The sequence below is a fragment of the Thunnus maccoyii genome, chromosome 14, assembly GCF_910596095.1.
Source record: "Thunnus maccoyii chromosome 14, fThuMac1.1, whole genome shotgun sequence".
Classification (NCBI taxonomy): domain Eukaryota; kingdom Metazoa; phylum Chordata; class Actinopteri; order Scombriformes; family Scombridae; genus Thunnus; species Thunnus maccoyii.
Genome location: NC_056546.1, coordinates 25849175 through 25868023, shown reverse-complemented (window position 1 = coordinate 25868023; position 18849 = coordinate 25849175). Strand labels below are relative to the sequence as shown.

The window sequence follows — 18849 nt, the reverse complement described above, 5'->3', positions numbered from 1 at the left end:
ATTCAAAGAATGCCATCAGATATTCTAATTTACCTTTTAGTTGATCTGGATTAGTTTAGATGCATCATTTCCTCTATAGCAGCATAAAAGGGTCTGTGGTGAGAGAGGGTTTCTATCCCTGCTGAGACCGTTAACTATTGAGGTATATTTGAGTAATATGCTTAACTGAAGGCACATGTGGTCCAAGAATTGATCCTTGAGGTACACCACATGTTCCCTCTCTGGTTGACGAGATTAAATCATAACTTTCCTGTTTGGGAGGACAAAAATCCACTGAAGCCACTGAACAGATGAGAGTGGTGAGATTACCAGTGTCAAATACCACAACAAGGTTATACAAGATCAGTATGGAGCACTCTCCTGAATCACCTGTTATGAGACTTCAGTAACTGGTTGGTAACTCTAAGAGCTGTTTTTTTTTCATTAAAATTTTCTTGCAAAACTACCTTCTGCAGAATTTTTGTCATGCGAGAAATAATTGCAAGATTGGTCTACTTTTTTGTGAAAAGGGATCAAGGCCATGTTCTTTCAGTAGCAGCCAAAAAGAAGATGTATGAAGATAATCAAGAACAGATCCAGTCGGAGGGTATCCAAAGAAATTGTCAAAAGACAAACAAATAGACTAGACAGAGTTAACAGAGTTAACAAACTAAATGACACATGGATGTGGACGCAACCATTCTCTAAGTATCGTTTTTATACATTTATGGCTGTAGTCTTTTTGATGAAAGTTACAGAGCAGACAGCCTTTCAATGGCTGAAGTCAATGTCTTGTTCATTTTGCAATTGCCAGTGGGATTATTATTCACTAGGAAAAACAAAACCATGGAAACTGATTACTGTCGATTGCCAAAAGTTTCCTCATAAAAGTATTTCAGCTTATTGTAAATAAATACAACGGCAGAGTTTCTCTGTCCTCTCAGTTCAACAGCAAATAAACTGACATATACTATATGATTGCATGGTTACTGACCCTGCGCCCCAATCAAGGATGAAAAGAAAGTTTCTGTTAATACAAAGAGTATCAAATCCAATTTTCCAAGGTATTTAAAAATGTATAAGTCATGTATGCTGCTATCATACCAGCCTGCAGCCAAATGCGTTCCAGGGTCGTCCAGATGTAGGTGGGTCCTTGGCGACGGGAGGAGCTGATGTCTGACACTTCAGAGAGTGCTGCTTCCAAACGAGACACTGCAATTGAGGAAGGGTTCAGCGAACCTAACAGTGAAAGGACAGGAAATACAAACTGTTAGAATGATAGCACAAATTGAAAAATTGTGGTTCCTTTTTAGGAGACAGCAGGAAACTAAATCCTGCTTGGCTAATTGATTACAGTTTAACAGAGTGAATACTTTGACATATGTTGGAGATACCGAATAATAAACACATGGAAACTATATTCAATTCAAAACCCTTCAAATATGACAAGGCTGATCATGAAACAGATATCATTTGTTCATTTCCCAAATAACAAAATGACAGAATAGACAGCTGCTGAGAAAAACAAACATTCATTCTGAGTTCATTTTCAGAACATCAATAGATTTCCTGTGACTGAATGACCCCCCTGATCCTGCTAGAAACACAGGTGTGGTGGTTCGTCAGATCGTTGATATTTACAGAGCACATCTGCTCTCCAAAACTGGGTTGCAAACAGTCAAACAGTTTTAGTCCAGAATAGGTCAAATGTTGGGGGACTTGGACTGACCTATACATTCACCTTTCTGTCTGCTATTTACCTACCACCAGAGGGAAAGCAGGATGGGTTTGATTTAAAATAATCATTTCAAATATCTACAGTGACAGTCCCCTATAAAACAGATTTTAACTAGCGAGAGTGCAGACCAGTGGAGACGTCTTGGAAGTCAGGCAGGGTGAGGTGGATGGAGGGTTTCCTGGCTCCAGGGCTGACTTCTGGCCTCTCAGCCACCGGTATACTGCTGCTGTCATCTGTCTCACTGCAACACACATGCACACAACATTCACATGTACAGTACAGTACAAACATATGTGAACAAATCAGAATTATAAGCTTTCTGAATTATTCATCAAACTATTCTCTGACAAGTTATTTTGGATTTATCCATTAATGGCCAAGTCATTTGAAAAATATTCCAAACTTATTCTCTGACTTGGTTCTCTGTTCTGTAAAGCCAATCAGGGCCCGGATTGTGCACAGGAGGACCAATCAAGTTCTGGCGCTTTACTGTGTTTGCACACTTCATTTTCTTACAAAGCAGCTAACAAGGATGTTACACACTACAATAGCATGTTTTCAACAGTGCTTGAGATTATTTACACAAGTCATACATAAATGCGTGAATTTAAAGATGAAAAAAATAAATTTTTCCAAAATTTAACCATAAATTTTATAATAAAATTATTGCTGTCTCTTCTGTCTCATGTCAATGACCTAATTCCTCTTGATGTGTATTGTGGAGATCAGCAAATATCAGGTTAAAGTTCAGTTTAGTGATACTTAAGCCGCTAAACCCGGCAGAAAATCAGTGTAGTGCACATTGTGTTAGCTAGCGCAGAATTGGAAATAATAGCCTTGCTCTGTACAATGTCGAACTTGCACTTAAAGCCCTTTCACTGCTCTGTGACTGAGGTCAAAGGAGCTGAAAAGAGCTTGAAATTGTGCGCAATCACAAGTTCTGAAACCTCAAAATTGATGATTTTATCAGACATCATAAATTACACTGTCAAAACTGCCAACTAAGTTCAGAAACATTAGTCATTTTTTATCTTGTTTCTTTTTTTTTTTTTTTTTTTTTTTAAAGATTTTTACAGTCAGCCACTGTGCTAAACAGCTAGCTCCCTCATTTCAGTGATCTGATGCTGTTTGATGGTGTCTGTTTATAACTTGTATACAATGATGACTATCTACAGGATTCTACAGGCTTGACAGTAAAAGCAAAGAAAAAGAAAGATAAGAACAGAACAAGAAGAGAAAGCATCAGCAGAAATTGATTAACTGTATTATTGTTTCTAATTTGTCCGTGAAAATGTTTGATTTGATGTGATATGCACTCATGTATTTTCTATCCTAACTCCCTGCATTGATTTTTGTGTAGAGCAACAAAGTAAGAGTACATTTTTTCAAGAAAGACTTTTTGTTATGCCTTTGCAGATAGAAATATTATAATTCCTGTGAAAGGTTCCACAGTATCTGCAATCCACCTGTTCCTATAAAAATACTGAAAATGTGAGGACCTTGATATTATATATTCATACTACCTTTAGGGTTTCTGTCATTATGATGAATAATAAAGAATTTTACTGCATATCAGTTTTGCTATGATGTGCAAACTTTGTAGCTCACTATCTCAAAACCAATCAGATTGCAGATAGATCCTTATAATTCCAAGGTCACGATATATCAGAAATGCATGAATACACATAGGCATAAACATAGACACACGCACTATGGGTAATCAATACCACAGCAGCAAAAGCTTCCCTCTCCCAGCCTCATCATGCGTAGCAGTAAAACACGCATGAGCAGTGAGGTATTGCACATGCTACTGTATATGATAAACAAAGAAGCACATATGCACACTCACTTGGACCGGCTGACATCATAGCGGCTTTGCCAGCGTTGCAGCATTTCCTCACAGGTCTGCAGGGCTGCAGCTGGGCCAAACAGGGCCTCTTCAAGCTTAACCTTTGTGAACAGCAAACTAGACCAAAAAACACACAGGCATGTTTGTTTAATCTTATGCTGCTTTTCATTGTTTTATTCCCACATCATGTTCTTACAGTATGTACACTTAAAACACAGTGCAATGGACCTGATGCACAATATGTGTTGTGTTTGTACCCCTACGGAAATCAAACTATAAACTAAGTAAATTAACCTGAAGGAAGGTTTGGTTGAGCCAAAACCCAGTCAAACTTGTTCTTATTGTTACTGATCACATTAGCTATGAACACAAAACATCATTTTCAAAAAACACATTAATAGTTGTCAGTGTCCCCTACTGAAACAGCACATCTAACTTGAAACCTGTTCTGCTGAAGAGAGCTGGAAAGTAGCTGATATTTTCTCATGCTGCCGACAGCTGCTTATTTGGTTATAAAAATAAAGGAGCGTATAAATCTGCATACATGTTCACAGTTATGTCTACGTGTAAGTGTTTGAGCTTCTACAGTAGCTGTGTAAGTGCTTAGGACCCATCAACATCTCACTGATGCATGCGGACAGAGGCACATGTGGATCAATAGGAAACATACAGGGGGTAAAGCTGGTTGTCAACAACAAGCTTCAAGTGTGTGTGCACGTGTGTGCGGGTGTGTGTGTGTGTTGCGGTGTGTTGAGAGGTTGATGAGTAGAAGCCATGGAGTGTTTCCGCTCAGCCCTTTTAGTTGAAGACAACTGGTTAAGTGATGTGGGAGTCTCTGATGTGAACGCGTGTGTGTTTGTGTGATCATGTGTGTGTGTGTATGTGTGTGTGTGTGTAGTAATTGCCAGAAGGGGCTCTCAGAGGATGCAGTCTGTCATGGGCATCACTCATCCATGAGTGTGAGGAGAGAGGGAGAGGGAGAGAAAGAGAAAGAGACAGAGAGACTATGGTGTTCACCACATCTGACGCCAGCCTGCCTAGCTGTCCACTGCCTCCCTGTTGTTGAAGGCTCCTCCAATTATTCTGTACTCTCCTGTCAGAGGATGAGGAGGGGGGAGGAGAGAGAAAGGGAGGGAGGGAGGGAGATAGGGAAGGAGGAAGGGAAGGACGGAAAGGTGGATGAAAGGGTGGAGGAAGGGTGAGGATCAATAACAGAGCGAGACAAGCTCGTGTCAGGGGAGAAAACTCTCGGTGAAATGCGCCTCGTTACCGACTCACTTGTCGCTGGACGATTGGGGAAGGGTGCGTGTGTGTGGAGGGTGTGGGGAGAAGATGGAAGGATGTTGGAAAAGAAAAAAAAAGAAAGTGTGTGTGGGAGGAAGGGGGTTGGATTTTCTGACGTGTGGATGACAAGTTCTGCCAAGGGACCTTGTGTTAAGGATACACCTGCCAGTAAGGGTCCACTGGAGTGTGTGCGTGTGATTGCATGCGTCTCTTGGCTCCCCATTACCAGTGTGGCAAAGCGTTTAGATGCATTTCTATGATGTAAATCCATCCTAGTGTTGAAATGTGACAAGGTGTATGTGTGTGGGTGTGTATCATGTTTTATGTTAAAGCACATAAACTGAGTTTACTGCAAATTCTCAAATAAAACTACTATTCAAAACTATTCAAATGGCAGAGTTTAAAATAATATCTGTAGTTGAATACAAATACCGCTCTCATTCACAAATTAATTCAAATTGCCTATACTTAGCTCTTTTTTCTATATGTGTTAATTTCCCATCAGTGAAACTCAACACTTCCTGCAGATGTTTCACATTAAAAGACTACAACTGAAAAGATGTTTTCTGCGCACTGAAATGTGAAAGCTCCCCCAAAATGTCACTGATTAGAGGAAAAAAATGCAGATGTTTGCTCATTCTAAAAATGTACAGTATGTTACAAAGAATGTCAAAAAATGTGGATCACATATGTATAAGTCAGGTATGAGCTACGTTCCTTACTTTTAGGACGTTGTATTTTTTTTTATAATATATAGTAATGTGTAAGTGTTTGAGTAAAATGGGTGGTATTTTGTATCACATGATCTTCGAATTGAAGGTGGAATTGTCATTTTTCTTTCTGTATATAGAACCTATATAGGTCGAATCAGTACATTGTTCTTTTTTGAAACTTGGAAATTTCAGTGTGTGGACAAAGTCTTCTTTTCACTTTGTATTATGTTTTTTTCATGCACCTGTACCCAACTGGGGTTGGATGTGCACTCTGTCTACCCTCTTCACATTAAAAGCCTATAAGGAGAGGGAGGGTTTATGCCCTTAGAGCCTCTGGATGGCTTTTAATTTGAAACATCTGTGCAGGAAGTTTTAAGATTCATTGACAGTATCTTAACATGGATCAAAAGTAGAACCTATTATGAAGAAACATTGAGAAAGATTTGAATTAACAATATGAACAGCAGATTAAAACAGTGGGAGAAGATTAGAAAACAGAGAAATGTCTTTGTAAAATATAATACACCTATAAAAACAGGAAGAATCAGGAGTAAAGGCCTGTCACTGATATAAGCCTGCTTCAGATAAAGGCCTGGCTTTCTCTGTGAGGGCACTATTATTTACACCTACGTCTGCAATTTACTCACATTGTAAGCCACCATGAGTCTTTACAACATGAATTCATTGTGCACATCATAGTAAGTAGTATCAAATCTAAGTCATCCGAGGATAGAGTCTATTCCATCTTGTTATACACCACTTGATCGCAGCTAGTGTTCCCTCACAGCTCCAGCAAAAAGATAGATTTCATCAAGATTACACCACTCAAAACTACACATCAGATTACAAAGGCTGTCATTTCCAGCCTCCTGGGAATGAACCGGTTGTATACAGAGCGTTGTGTCGGAGGACGGATGGCAGCGAGCAGTGTAGCTCAGTGCAAACGCTTGGTGGTAGCCAGCTAAGAGCAGTGAGTGTCAGCGTAAACGCCATATAAAAATAGCTAATAATGTTCCCTTGAAAAAGTGGTACATCTACAGTATTACTCATTCTGCACTCCCACAGATCAGAGTGTGTATTCTCTACAGGCACATGGGTGCACGCAGGCACACAAGTGCACACACACATATATACCCAAGTATATATATACTGTATATGTACAGTACATGCATAGAGATTAACACACACAAGCCTGTGCGGACATGTTTGCTTTGTGTAGTAGAGCATAAGCCTGGCATGCATGTGCATGCCAATACACACACTCGTACAGATGCACGCACACACACACTCGCTCATGCTGTAACATCCCGTTAGATGAATGCAGAATCAAAGGCTGGGATTAATCATTCTCTTTAGTACAAACTGTGAGACCACAATCACTCTCTCTCTCCTTCTCTCTCTCTCTTCCACACACATACAACCCTCCCCCCTCTCTCTCCCTCTCTTCCTTTCTCCCTCTCTTGCCTCAGCTCTCTCAATCTGTAGCAGAATCCCATTTCACATTGAAATGCATGCCTGTTTACTGGGTGATTAAAATTTCAAAGAAAAGGCAGAATCGGAGACGAGAGAGATAAAAAAGATGAGAGGCAAGGAGAGAAAGAGAGGGTGAGAAAGAAAGCGAGGAAGAGATAGAGAAGGAGAGAGAAAGAGACAGAAGCCGGGGGTAGAGGATGTGGGAGAAAAGGAGGAAGGAGAAATTCGGTATGCTACAGCGAGCTGACAGTTTGCTGTGGTGCAGAGGCAGTGGCTAACAAGGATCACACACATGCATGCACACACACAGTGACACACAAACATGCATGTGCAAGATTACGATCTTGTAGACACATGCACCCCCACTTCCTTCCCATCCCTACCTCACACAAATACACACACACACATACACACACACACACACACACACACACACACACACACACGCAACTGTTGTGGAATGCCCAACACCGCACACGATACAAGCTTTGATCTCGGATGCTCGCTCACACATCCCAAGCAAATGATATTCAATGAGCTTGTTACAGGGAAAACACCCTCTTTCAGTATCTCGCTTTCTCTCTTTCCACATCTATCTCTCGATCTGTCTCGATCTCTCTGATTCTGACTCTGAGGTCTGCAACTCGGCCTTACTAGCTCAACAGAGCCCGAGGATACCGATAAATTCTATTCGGGTTTGGACCCATTTACATGAGCATACTGCAGGTTTGAGTTATATCAAGAATTGCTTTCACTATTTCAGTTATAGGGATACATTATTTACAATGTGTATTGATAATCTCCTTTTCTTGTTTGAGCCATTCTTCTCCATCTTCATGTAATCAAACATGCACAGGTGTAATTTTGGAGATGATCGCATGACAGTTCATAATAGTTTGTGTTTTGGGTATAATGTTAACATGGCCGTTTCAAACTCCTAGCAGGAAGTCTGATGAACTAATCAGCTTGTTTGACACACAGCCACATGAAATGCTGTAGAGATTTCTGAGGGATGCGAATGGGCATTTGCCTGTTTCAGATTTGAAGCAACATTAGCTTTCATTTGGAGTCATGTTTCTGGCTACCTGGTGAATTAAGGTCCAATATTCTCTCTCCTTTTTGCTCTTGTTTTGGGTTGAGGGAAATATTTGGCTCTTTAGCTGCTTAATGCTTCACTATGTGGAAAAAGGAGACTGAACAAAAGCGAAACAGGTGAGGGTTGTAAAACCAAAACAAGGAGCTGAAAGAGGTTAAAACGCTCCGTAGAGCTAAGGAGAACTGCAGAGTCAGGTTATAATTTTACATCTTAGACATATGTTATTTGATACACTGTTCATAAAAAAAATATTGATGAGTGCAGCTTTAAGATATTACTCATAACTTCTTTGTTATGACAGATTTTAGGGCGACTGTTTAACATTACTCCTGTCCATGTTAGACAGGCTGCTTTAAAAGCAGACTAGACCTGCTACACACAAACCAGTTTACTCTTCAGCATTGTTATATTATATTATATTATATTATATTATATTATATTATATTATATTATATTATATTATATTATATTATATTATAGCTTGAGCCTAAATGAATGCCTGTACAGAACACTACTCTGCCTATCTCTCTCTCAAACATGCTTTACTGGCATGACAAACAAATGACTGCCAAAGCAGTCAAATTAAATGAGGTAGTCTAGACATCAACACATTATTAGTTACAGCTCAATAAATCTTAGAGATAATAACACGGTTAATGAACATTCAATAGCAATTCATTTGGATTCAGCTGTTCCATTCAGTAAACTACTGATATACAGATTTGTGGGTATCTCTCTCTCTTTCTCTCTGACTCGATGTCTCTCTCTCGCTCCATAACAACAGTTTGGGAACAACAACTGATGCTGCCTGCTCTACCCATATGACCTCATGGTTACCGGGGCGATGGGGATTCCTGGCGCAGAGAGCGATGTGATTGGCTGAGCCCGGAAAAGAGCACTTAAATGGGTCAAAGCAGTCAAGTGTCTCTACGGAGGAGGTGTGTGTGTGTCTCTATGTGTGTGATTGTGCATCTAGACAGAGAAAGAACAGATTTCATCTTCCAATTGTACATACAGCACAGAGCTCTTGTAATCATAAAACCATCATCTTTCCTCAGTCCGCCCACTCTGTCTCTGTGTTTTCTTCCTGTCCCACTCTTATGTCCGTCCTTCCTTTCATTGTTTCATCAATTTTCTTGTTTTTCTGCATTTCATCTCTCTTCCTCTCCCTCCTGATGTATGGATGTACCCCATCTGTCTGTGCTGGGACCGTGGAGGCCAACACTGACCCCAAATGGCTGTATTATGAAATGCTTTACTGTGCTTTGAAACGGAGAGAAAACACATCAGAAAGATGATGCAACATGCTTCCATATTATGGTTCGTGTGAAATAATTGGCTTGGACAGTTAATGGTGTCCACATCTGATGTGATAGAGCCTCCTCCACAGCTAATGAATATCTTTTTAATCTTTTAATATTTTCGTTCAGGGTGTCTGACTGGAACCATTTCTGTGAGATAATGGGAGGATCCTAAACCACAGTTTTTTGCCTATACTGCTGCTAAACAATTTCATTTTGAGATGGATTCTTATTTGGTGATATATGACATTACTTCTTTCAAACTTTTCACCTTAAACAAGAACAAAATTCTGGGGAAAAAACTGAACCATTATAATCCTTGTGATATTTTGCTATAAAATTAAATACAAATAATCAATATTCAAGATAATACAATGTCAAAATAAGAAATTACAGTAACTTGTGATAGTTACTATGTCAGGACGACGGTTCTGCCGAGAAAGCAGCATTAGGGCTCGGGTCAGAGCTGCAGTGTTAAAAGGGTAAGGGTGTATGAGGGGCATAGGTACCGCAATGCAGGCCTCTACTCTGGCACGTCTAAATAAGGCAGTGTGTGTGTGTGTGCTTGGCCTCCAACACAGTGAAGCAGAGACACCCTATCCCTACGGAGAGGACTAGTGTTAGTGCTGCACCACTCACTGGAGTTTCTTTCTCACACACACACACGCACATTAAAAAAAACATCATACAAAGTCTTAAAAGTCCACCCGTACAGCAATCGATTGATGCCCTACCCTCTACACTTCCACCAACATTTTCTGTTGCGTGTGTGTGTGGGATGGTATAGTGGGATTTACTTGAAGTTGTCGGGGTGCTGGCTGAGGGCCAGGCTCAGGGTGTCCAGGGCATGGCGGTGGTGTTTCTGAGCACTGAGCAGCAGGATCAGCAGGTGGAGGCAGTGCAAGTCATCTCCATGGAGAGACAAAGCCACCTGGAGGGGCTCCATGGCTGCCGATACCTGGAAGACACACATCAGTTCTAATAATGTCTGTTGTCAATTAACAAAACACATAATAGATTTCCCATTTGTTTGCTTATACCTGGCGCACAAGAGCCAGCTGTAGAGACAGGTACATAGCAATCTGAGAATCCTGGGGGTCTAATGAATGAGCCCTGTGGAGGAGACAGAGACAGTTCATATTTGTGTCAGAGAAGGTTAGAATGCCAGGTGTGCTTTGAGCTAAATGCTAACATGCTGATGTTTAGAAGGCATAATGTTTACTGTGTTCACCATCTTAGTTTAGCATGTTAGCATGCTAACATTCGCTAATTAGCACTAAACACAAAATACAGCTGATGATGATGGGAGTGTTTTTAGTTTTGCGTGTATTTGGTCAGTATTCGTTTGACCTGATGGTGGGGCTAAATGAAAATGTAAGGGGTCACCAAAGTTGTTACAATTCATCATGAAGGAAACATGGATGTCTGTACCAAATTCCATGGCTAGCTTGGCTAAAAATAATTTATGATGTAAACTACAACAAAAAACTGAGAAACGTGTAGTAGAGGATGGAAGAACTGGGATCTACCTGCTCAGAGCTTGTAGCGCCTTTTTGTTGAATTCATTCCGATCTGCTTTCAGAGTGGCTGCAAAAAGAGGATAGAAACAAAAGTTTACTCGGTTTAATTTCAGCTTTGCTATATTTCTCACTTTAAATGGTATATGTTGTATAAAGTGTGAGCAATGAGGGTTCAACAAGTCCTTATAACTAATTGTTCCCTTCTAAAATGATCCATGTGACCCATAACCACAGAGGTTTTCTGATCTCTAGCCCTTATGGTTAAAGAAATGGTTTTGGAAATATGCTTATTTGCTGTCTGTACAGTAAATATAAAGCTATAGCCATGAGACAGTTAGCTTAGCATAGCATAAAGACTGGACACAGCTTCTTATTTACCAGGCACATATGAGAGTGGTATTAATCTAATCTAAGTCTTGGCAAAAAAGCAAATTAACATGTTTCCCAAAATGTCAAACTATTCCTTTAAGGTCTGGTTAGCTTTATACAACTGCTTGTGTAAGGTAATGGAAAGATTGCGGTCATAGTTAAAATAAACCAACACTGATTGGTGGTAGGAGACAGGATGCAAAGTGTGGTCTCCAGAGTTGAATCAGACACTTTGTACACCCAACCACCCCATTAACTCCTCCTTAAGAGGTTTTGTGGCTTTCAGTCTTTGCTTCTGAGAGACAACAGTCATTAATCACATGACCACTAGTGGCTGATTGTCGGGAAAATGTAAACATAGGTCGTTTTAAGCATTTGAACAAATGACCCATGCTGTCAGTTTTCTGGTGAGGACAGTCTCTGTGGATTTGTTATTGGTTTGTGCATCCTTACCATCAGAGGCCTGTAGACTACAGCAGAGTCCCACAGCCAGGTAGGCCCTGGGCAGAAATTCTCCAGCTTCCTCCCCCATAGACACCACAGTATGGGACAGAGCCTCAGCCTCTTTGAACTGGACATACACACATAAACACACACTCAATTATTAGCCTCTTAAGGATGTTTGCTTAAAAGAGAAGCAGAGATACTGAATTAATCTGATATTAAACACAAATCAGATTAGATCATGAGGCAAGTAACCTATAATATGAAAAAAATAAACGTCTTCGGAGCATTATGAGGACCTGCAACATGCTGTTGTGTGAGAGAGTATATGCAAGAAAAAGCCTTTGTTGCACTAAGACCCAAATGTGGTTGGTGTGTGGCAGGGAATGGAGTGTTGATGGTTGTGGCTGGTGTGAGTTTAATGCGAGGACAGTCCAAGTAGATTCAGCTGAAGGACAGCGCAGAGTTTGCTGAAGGACACACACACACACATACACACACGTTCGCCCACACACACGGCAGTAGACTGCGGGCGGTGCGTAGCTGTGCCGAGCTGAGGTGCTCTGAGCCGAAGAGAAAGTGTGTCACTACACAAGTGTGTGTGTGAGGTATGGCTGGTGGCGGGCGGGCAGGTGGGTAGGTGATGGCGGGGGGTAATGCCTTTGACGGCACGCCAGCGCACTAGCAAGCCAACTGCTTTGACACCCTTCATCCTCCTCCTCCTCCTCTTCCTCCCTTCATCCTCCTCCTCTGTTCTCTCTCTCTCTCTCTCTCTCTCTCTGAATCTAGTCCTTGCAAGTTCAAAGCCTGCACACAATAGCCAGTCATTTAAACACACAGCCCATCCATGCACATCTTAGGAGGATTAAGTTTTTTTTTTCCCTCTTTCTCCCTTGAATAGTGTGAAAGAAGAACATGTCGCTGTTGTCGGGTGAAAACCTTGCATCTGCAAAAACTGCTCTTCAGGAATTTAGAAAAGCAGCTTTGCTTTCAGATCGCCGGTTGGCAGTTTATGGTGATGTCATGGGTTTGGTGAGGGTTTCATATGCCTTAAGATCCTTTACAGTTTAATCTATGTGAGCACTATAAAAAAAAGCTAAATTTTTTTAAAGCAACAAGGAAATTATCATCAGTTTTGGTTTGATCTGTAGGCTAGTGGGCCTCTCCAGTGAGCATCAACAGCAGACAAAAGTACTGTAAAAAGAAAAAAAAAAAAAAAAAATGTTGCTGGCTGGATAACAATCCAGACTGTCCAGTGGAGCTGATGGTGGATAATGGTGGCCCATTTATGTAATGCCCCACTGCTCTATGGCCATAGTGTCCCATTGTGATTAAGGCTGTAAGCTCCTTAGTTTCTCCGGCCTGCCATGATCTCCAGCCACTGACAGATGTGCTCTCTCCATTCGCCCCTGTTAGCTCCTCTTTTCTAATCTCTGACCCCTTTCTCTCGCTCTCTGTCTAACTCACCCTCACCCTCGCTCACCCTAAATACCACTGTTGATGTGACTTTCTCCCTCTTGCCCAGATCATGAACAGCAGGACTATCCAAGCTGGCTGGGCTTCATGACGATGTGAGTGACCCGAGTGTCAATCCGAAAACATTAGCGACACAGTGATGGTGTGTTATGACTCTCTCTGTGCACACTCGCTACATACACACATTCATAGCCCCACCATGTACACTGAATATTCTTTAAAGCTACTGTCCATGAAGTTTAAAATGCTATGACCTTTTTACTTATCAACGTATTAAGCTGGGAGGGACATGAAAATGAACATGTGTGGACTGATTGTACATGATATGTGATTCCCCTGCATATTTGGAATATCTCATTTGTGCCAGATGGAAATGGATCCTTGCTACTATTCCTGTAATCCTGTGAGATACACTATGATATATTGCTGTTTGAATTTGATGAGTCTATATTCAGTTGATATTGACTGGGTGGTTACTTTAGTGGTCCCCAACCTGTTTTGCTTGTGACCTCTTAATACTTAATATGTCTACTTTTAACCCCCTGTCACAGTTTGATGTCCTGATGAGTGATTTTCCCCTCATAGACTGTGAGGTGACCTGAAGAGGTAAAACTATAAAGTATTTAACAAGGAGCATTACTGAGAGTCTAAAGCCACGCTAGCTGCTCTGTGAGGCTGTTCATAGGCAAAGCAGTGCTTCAAGCTAAATGCTAACATTAGCATGCTAACATGCAGTGACATGCTGATGGTTAGCAGGTATATGTTTACCATATTCACAATCTTAGTTTAGCATGTTAGCATATTAACATTCACTTATCATCACAAAACACAAAGTACAGCTGAGGCTGACAGGAATGGAAGTTTTTCAGGTATTTAGCCATAAACCAAAGTTTTGGACAAAGTAAAATGTAGACCTGAATCATCTAGGGATCACCAAACCTTTTTACAATTCACCCTGTAGGGAACCTTAAATGGCAATCCATCTAATAGTTGTTGAGACATTCCACTCAAAACCACAAATGTCAACCTGATGGTAAAACAAAATTCAAGGGATCAAGTCATTAGGATTAATCCTCTGGAGAGTTTTATGGCAAGTCATCCTATACTTGTTGAAGTATTTCAGTCTGGACCAAAGTGGTGGATCAACTGTCTTTGCGACCATCATTGCCAGACACAGAGCCATGCTGCTTGTGTGGCTAATTCGAGAAAGGTTTGAAAAATTAACATATTTTTCTATTATAGAACCTCCGAGTTGTGAACCACTGATGTACAGATCTGCTGCTATCTGCTCACTGAATAGAGGAGTGAGCAAGAGCAGTAAAAGCCACAACATGGCTGAACAGACAAGGAAAACAGCTCCACCTACAGAAACTTATCCATACCAAACTGTGAAACATCACAGCAACAAGTATCTCTGGGAAATGCAGTTCAAAAACATCAAAGCAAGAGCACTAACAGCAAAAAAGATTTATAGACAAAAAAGATACTCTTAATAGCTGTAAATGCCTTGACTCACAGGTCTGACTCTGCATATGTGTGTGTTTGAGTCCATGTGCATGTGTGTGTATTATGCTGTATATAAGTGTATGTGAATGTTGTGTTTGTATTCACCCAGTGCAGTTGACCAATGCAGACTTTAGCAGCCAACAGGGGCAATGAAGGATCCTCTGGTCTCATCCTGGCACACTCTTTAAATACAGATACAGCACCAACATCCTGGAACATACACACACACAAACACACAAAACAAATGTCAATGACAAATTGTGATTCATGTGAATGCAGCAGCCAGTTATCATGCAACCACAGATGACATGGATCGCTTTTAAACAAGTGTATCAAACACACATCAACTGTCCTTGCAAAGCCCTAATAGACCCATTTAGACACACAGTCACTTAATACATGTAGGTCAATCATTAATGGACCACGTGCTTGTGCACGCGCACATGCGCTCACACACATGCACACACCCTGCTGGCCCTAAATAGAAGCGGATCTGACGACACTGAGGCGGCCCCTTCTCCTTCTAGGGAGCAGCCTATTTCTAGAGCTCTCCATTGATCTGCAGTGTCACTTTATCCTGCAACCCAGATCAATTTTTCTGTCACACACATGGGCGCACACACACACTCAGAGGGATAGAGGGAGACATAAGGAGAGAGAGAGAGAGAGGGAAATGTAAGCTATTCCAGCTCCTTCTGAGGACTCCCATTTGAAGAATGCCCAGTTTTTAAACATTAATGTTTATTCCAGAAAAACAATCATATTCAGCTTCATTTAGCAGAAAATAGAATCTATAGTATTAATTAATGAGTTTGCCTTGTGGGATAATACATTCCCTACCAGATGGTTTAGACACGTCAGGTATTTGAAGATGTATTTAGTGTCATTTTTTGCAATTAATAACTCACCAACTGGCACTCCATGCAGACTTATCACTTATCTGTGAACACTATTTGTTGCACGTCTGGACATGGGGGTGAGGAGGGAGCGCTGCAGTTTACAGGACAGAGGCATGGCAGAAGATGGATGTCTCCTGTGGGTGTGGCGTGGTATGTGTGAGGAGCTGCTGCTGGTATATAAGGAGAAATGAGCTCACCTTCCCGGCCGCCATGAGTGACAGGCCCAGCTGGTGCCAGAGGTGGAACTCGTTAAATGAAAACTTCATGGCTCGTTCCAGACACTGCGAGGAGAAACGCAGACGCACAAATATTTTAGCGCAGGATATGTAGATACAGGTTCAGGCAGAGAGTCTGGTCAGGTAAAACCAAATGAAAAATGTGTGTTCACGCGTCAAATTTTGAAGTCGGGACAGCCGTGGTTAGAAGCATTCAATGTATTCACAAATTTTTTTCTCATTTACATAGTCACTGAAGTGAATTGCCACTCTTCTTAGCTACAATTTTCTAGTTTGAAATGACTGTCAGTCACCACTCACCACCCACTTTGCGCTGTTTCAGTACATAATGATGTGATTGATGTGTGTGTGGACGAGCAGAGGGTGGCGTGGAGAGCTGCTCAGTCAGATGTTGTCAGTCATACAGAAGTGAGCTAAACCAGGAAAAAAGGCCTGCCTGATATTCTGATTAAATAATGTAAACTTACCAGAAACTTCACTGACCATTTCACATGCAGACAAAGACATCCTGCTGTACAGAGCTCAACATGTAGTATTAACCTCTGTGGGATCTGATAAACTGAGAGTGTAGACCGCAGCTGATTGTAGTACTGAATTGGGATATTTCTTAAATTACTGAACTAAGCTGTGTATGAATTAAAATGATTATGTAACACTTGTTAAGTCTCTTATATTGTATATGAAGCTGCAACTGTCACTGTTGCTGCTACATTACAGTGCTGACCCTTATTAACCTTGCTAAATCCTGCCCCACCCATAACAAAACCCAATTTAACCTCTCGTTAAAGGGGTTAACATGCGGTTCTGCCAAACTGGAATGCAGGAGAGAGAAAACAGCCAACAGCCAGAGGTTGAAACTGAGTAAGTGCACTAGATTAACTACTGTAGTTAAGTACTATTTCTAATATTTCCATATAATATTCATTTATACTTCTACCTCACTACATTTCAGAGGGAAATATTATACTTTTTACTCCACTGCATTTATTTATTCGATTTGATATAATTATATTGCTTATTAATTATTATATTGATTAAGACTTTACCTGATCATCTTATTCATCATTTTTATAGATAACTACCCAGCAGACATAGTTAACATGACTACAGGCCCATCTCCAGGCGCAGACACACATGGGTGTGACCAGCATATTTTAGCACAGCCAGATGCAGTTCAGCACAATATGGACGAGAGGCTGAATACATTATTATCAAGAGGAATACAGAATCAGCAGGTGGAGTCAGGGCGAGCTTCACTAATGACCAATCACATGTCTCCTCTCATCCCCTTAAAAAACAGTCACAGATGAAATGGGAGCGAGACACTGAGGTCCCTGAGAGAGAAAGAAAAAAAACCCTCCCACCTCTGTGAAGCATCTTGAGTTCCAAAATACAAATAAACAACAATCCAAATGCTAATATACTTAACCCGAATGTGCTGTCAGTGGTTGAATAAACAGGCAGCGGATGTTTATTGGTGCTGCAACTGCTGGCAGCGATGACGGTTATACTTGTGTAAACATATAGGATAATTAATACATTCAAACTCTGCGGTTCAGACTCCTTTATGTATTTTAAGTCCAATGAACATAAACAAGCATGGATTTGACATGCATTAAGTCATAAATATTCAATGTATCAAAATTCTGATCTGATGATCACTCACCAAAATAATTACATTATTAAATACATTACATATTAATTCATCCTGTGGGGATCATGAATGTCCATAACAAATTTAAAATCTTACAATTTCATGCACCGGTAATAATAATCCAATAATATAACATATATAATAATACAAGACTTTTGACAGGCACATTCATGTGTTAGGCACATTCAGCTCATAACACTTTTGCACTTTTAATTCAGTACATTTTTGCATTCAGGATGGAGTATTTTTAAATAGCGGTATTGCTACTTTGACTTAACTACAGGCTGTTAATACTTTTGAATCTGTAATTCCCTTGAATTTTATTCTTCAAAGGACAGGAACTCATCTGCAAAATCCAGAATTGTAATGATATTTGATATGCTTATGTATTATGTAATCAAATGTGATAATAGAGGACACCTCGTGGATTGATTAATGCTATAATAAGTATGTAATCAATCAAAGTGAATCTTATTCATCACATCAGAGATATATGGCACTGACTGGCTGACATCTAATTTTTAATAAATGGCTCATACTGGCCTCATATATCAGCCAACTGGTCTAGCTGGAACTGCATCAGCGTGTGTGGTCCTCCTTTATAAGATGACTGATGCTGGTGATGTGTCAGTCAGACAGGTGGACAAACCTAATTTGAGATGACCCCTCCAACCCCCGCCTCCCCAACTTCCTACACCTGAGCAGAGGTCACATTAGAGGGGTAACTGAGCTCGTAAAAAAGCGAGAGATTTGGAGCAGGAGAAAAGGGAGCATGGGGGCTGTAAGTGGGCGGGAGGGGATAAAGTGAAAGTGATAAAAGCAGAGGAGAGTGTCAGAGGAAGAAGCAGAAAAAGACAGACAGCGAGGTGGATGCTGAGGGGAGACTGAGAGACAGTGAGAGAAAAAGACACATAATCCCCTTTGCTCAAAGTGATAAGGACATTCATTAAAAAGTTTGGCAAAGGCAAAGCTCTCACTAACACATCTCATCTCTCACTCTTTTGCTCTCCTCCCTTCAGACCTCCAGCATAATGGTGTGTGTGAGTGTGTGTGTGTGTGTGTGAGTGTGTGTGTGCGTGTGTGTGTCAGCAGACCTCAGACAGCATGGCGTACTGCCCCCTCCTGGCCATGCCGATGGTGAGCAGGTCGTAGACGGAGGTGGCATCCTGCAGGCTGGCCTGGCGAGCCTCGGTCTGGTCTGGCAGACGACCGATCACCGCCTCCCCGCTGGCCTGGATGAACAGAGATTCTGAATGAGGAAGAGGAGGAAGACTGAGGGAGAGAAAGGTGGTGGGACTGATGGTCTCAGCAG

General features: G+C 41.1%; 1 protein-coding gene across 4 annotated transcripts in view; it reads right to left on the bottom strand.

Moving 5' to 3' along the window:
• Positions 1-18849, bottom strand: part of ttc7a (tetratricopeptide repeat domain 7A) — a 57751-nt gene that overhangs the window by 22617 nt on the left and 16285 nt on the right. For 2 of the 4 annotated variants that reach the window (XM_042434017.1, XM_042434015.1), the window contains exons 10-19: positions 18632-18769; positions 15845-15928; positions 14854-14958; positions 11776-11893; positions 10963-11020; positions 10474-10546; positions 10231-10391; positions 3567-3683; positions 1846-1958; positions 1084-1218 (exon numbers count right to left, since the gene is read on the bottom strand). In XM_042434017.1, the coding sequence (XP_042289951.1) occupies positions 1084-1218; positions 1846-1958; positions 3567-3683; positions 10231-10391; positions 10474-10546; positions 10963-11020; positions 11776-11893; positions 14854-14958; positions 15845-15928; positions 18632-18769 (1102 nt within the window). Of the gene's footprint in view, positions 1-1083; positions 1219-1845; positions 1959-3566; positions 3684-10230; positions 10392-10473; positions 10547-10962; positions 11021-11775; positions 11894-14853; positions 14959-15844; positions 15929-18631; positions 18810-18849 lie in introns of all 4 variants that reach the window. The other 2 variants (XM_042434018.1, XM_042434019.1) reach the window with 2 other exon arrangements.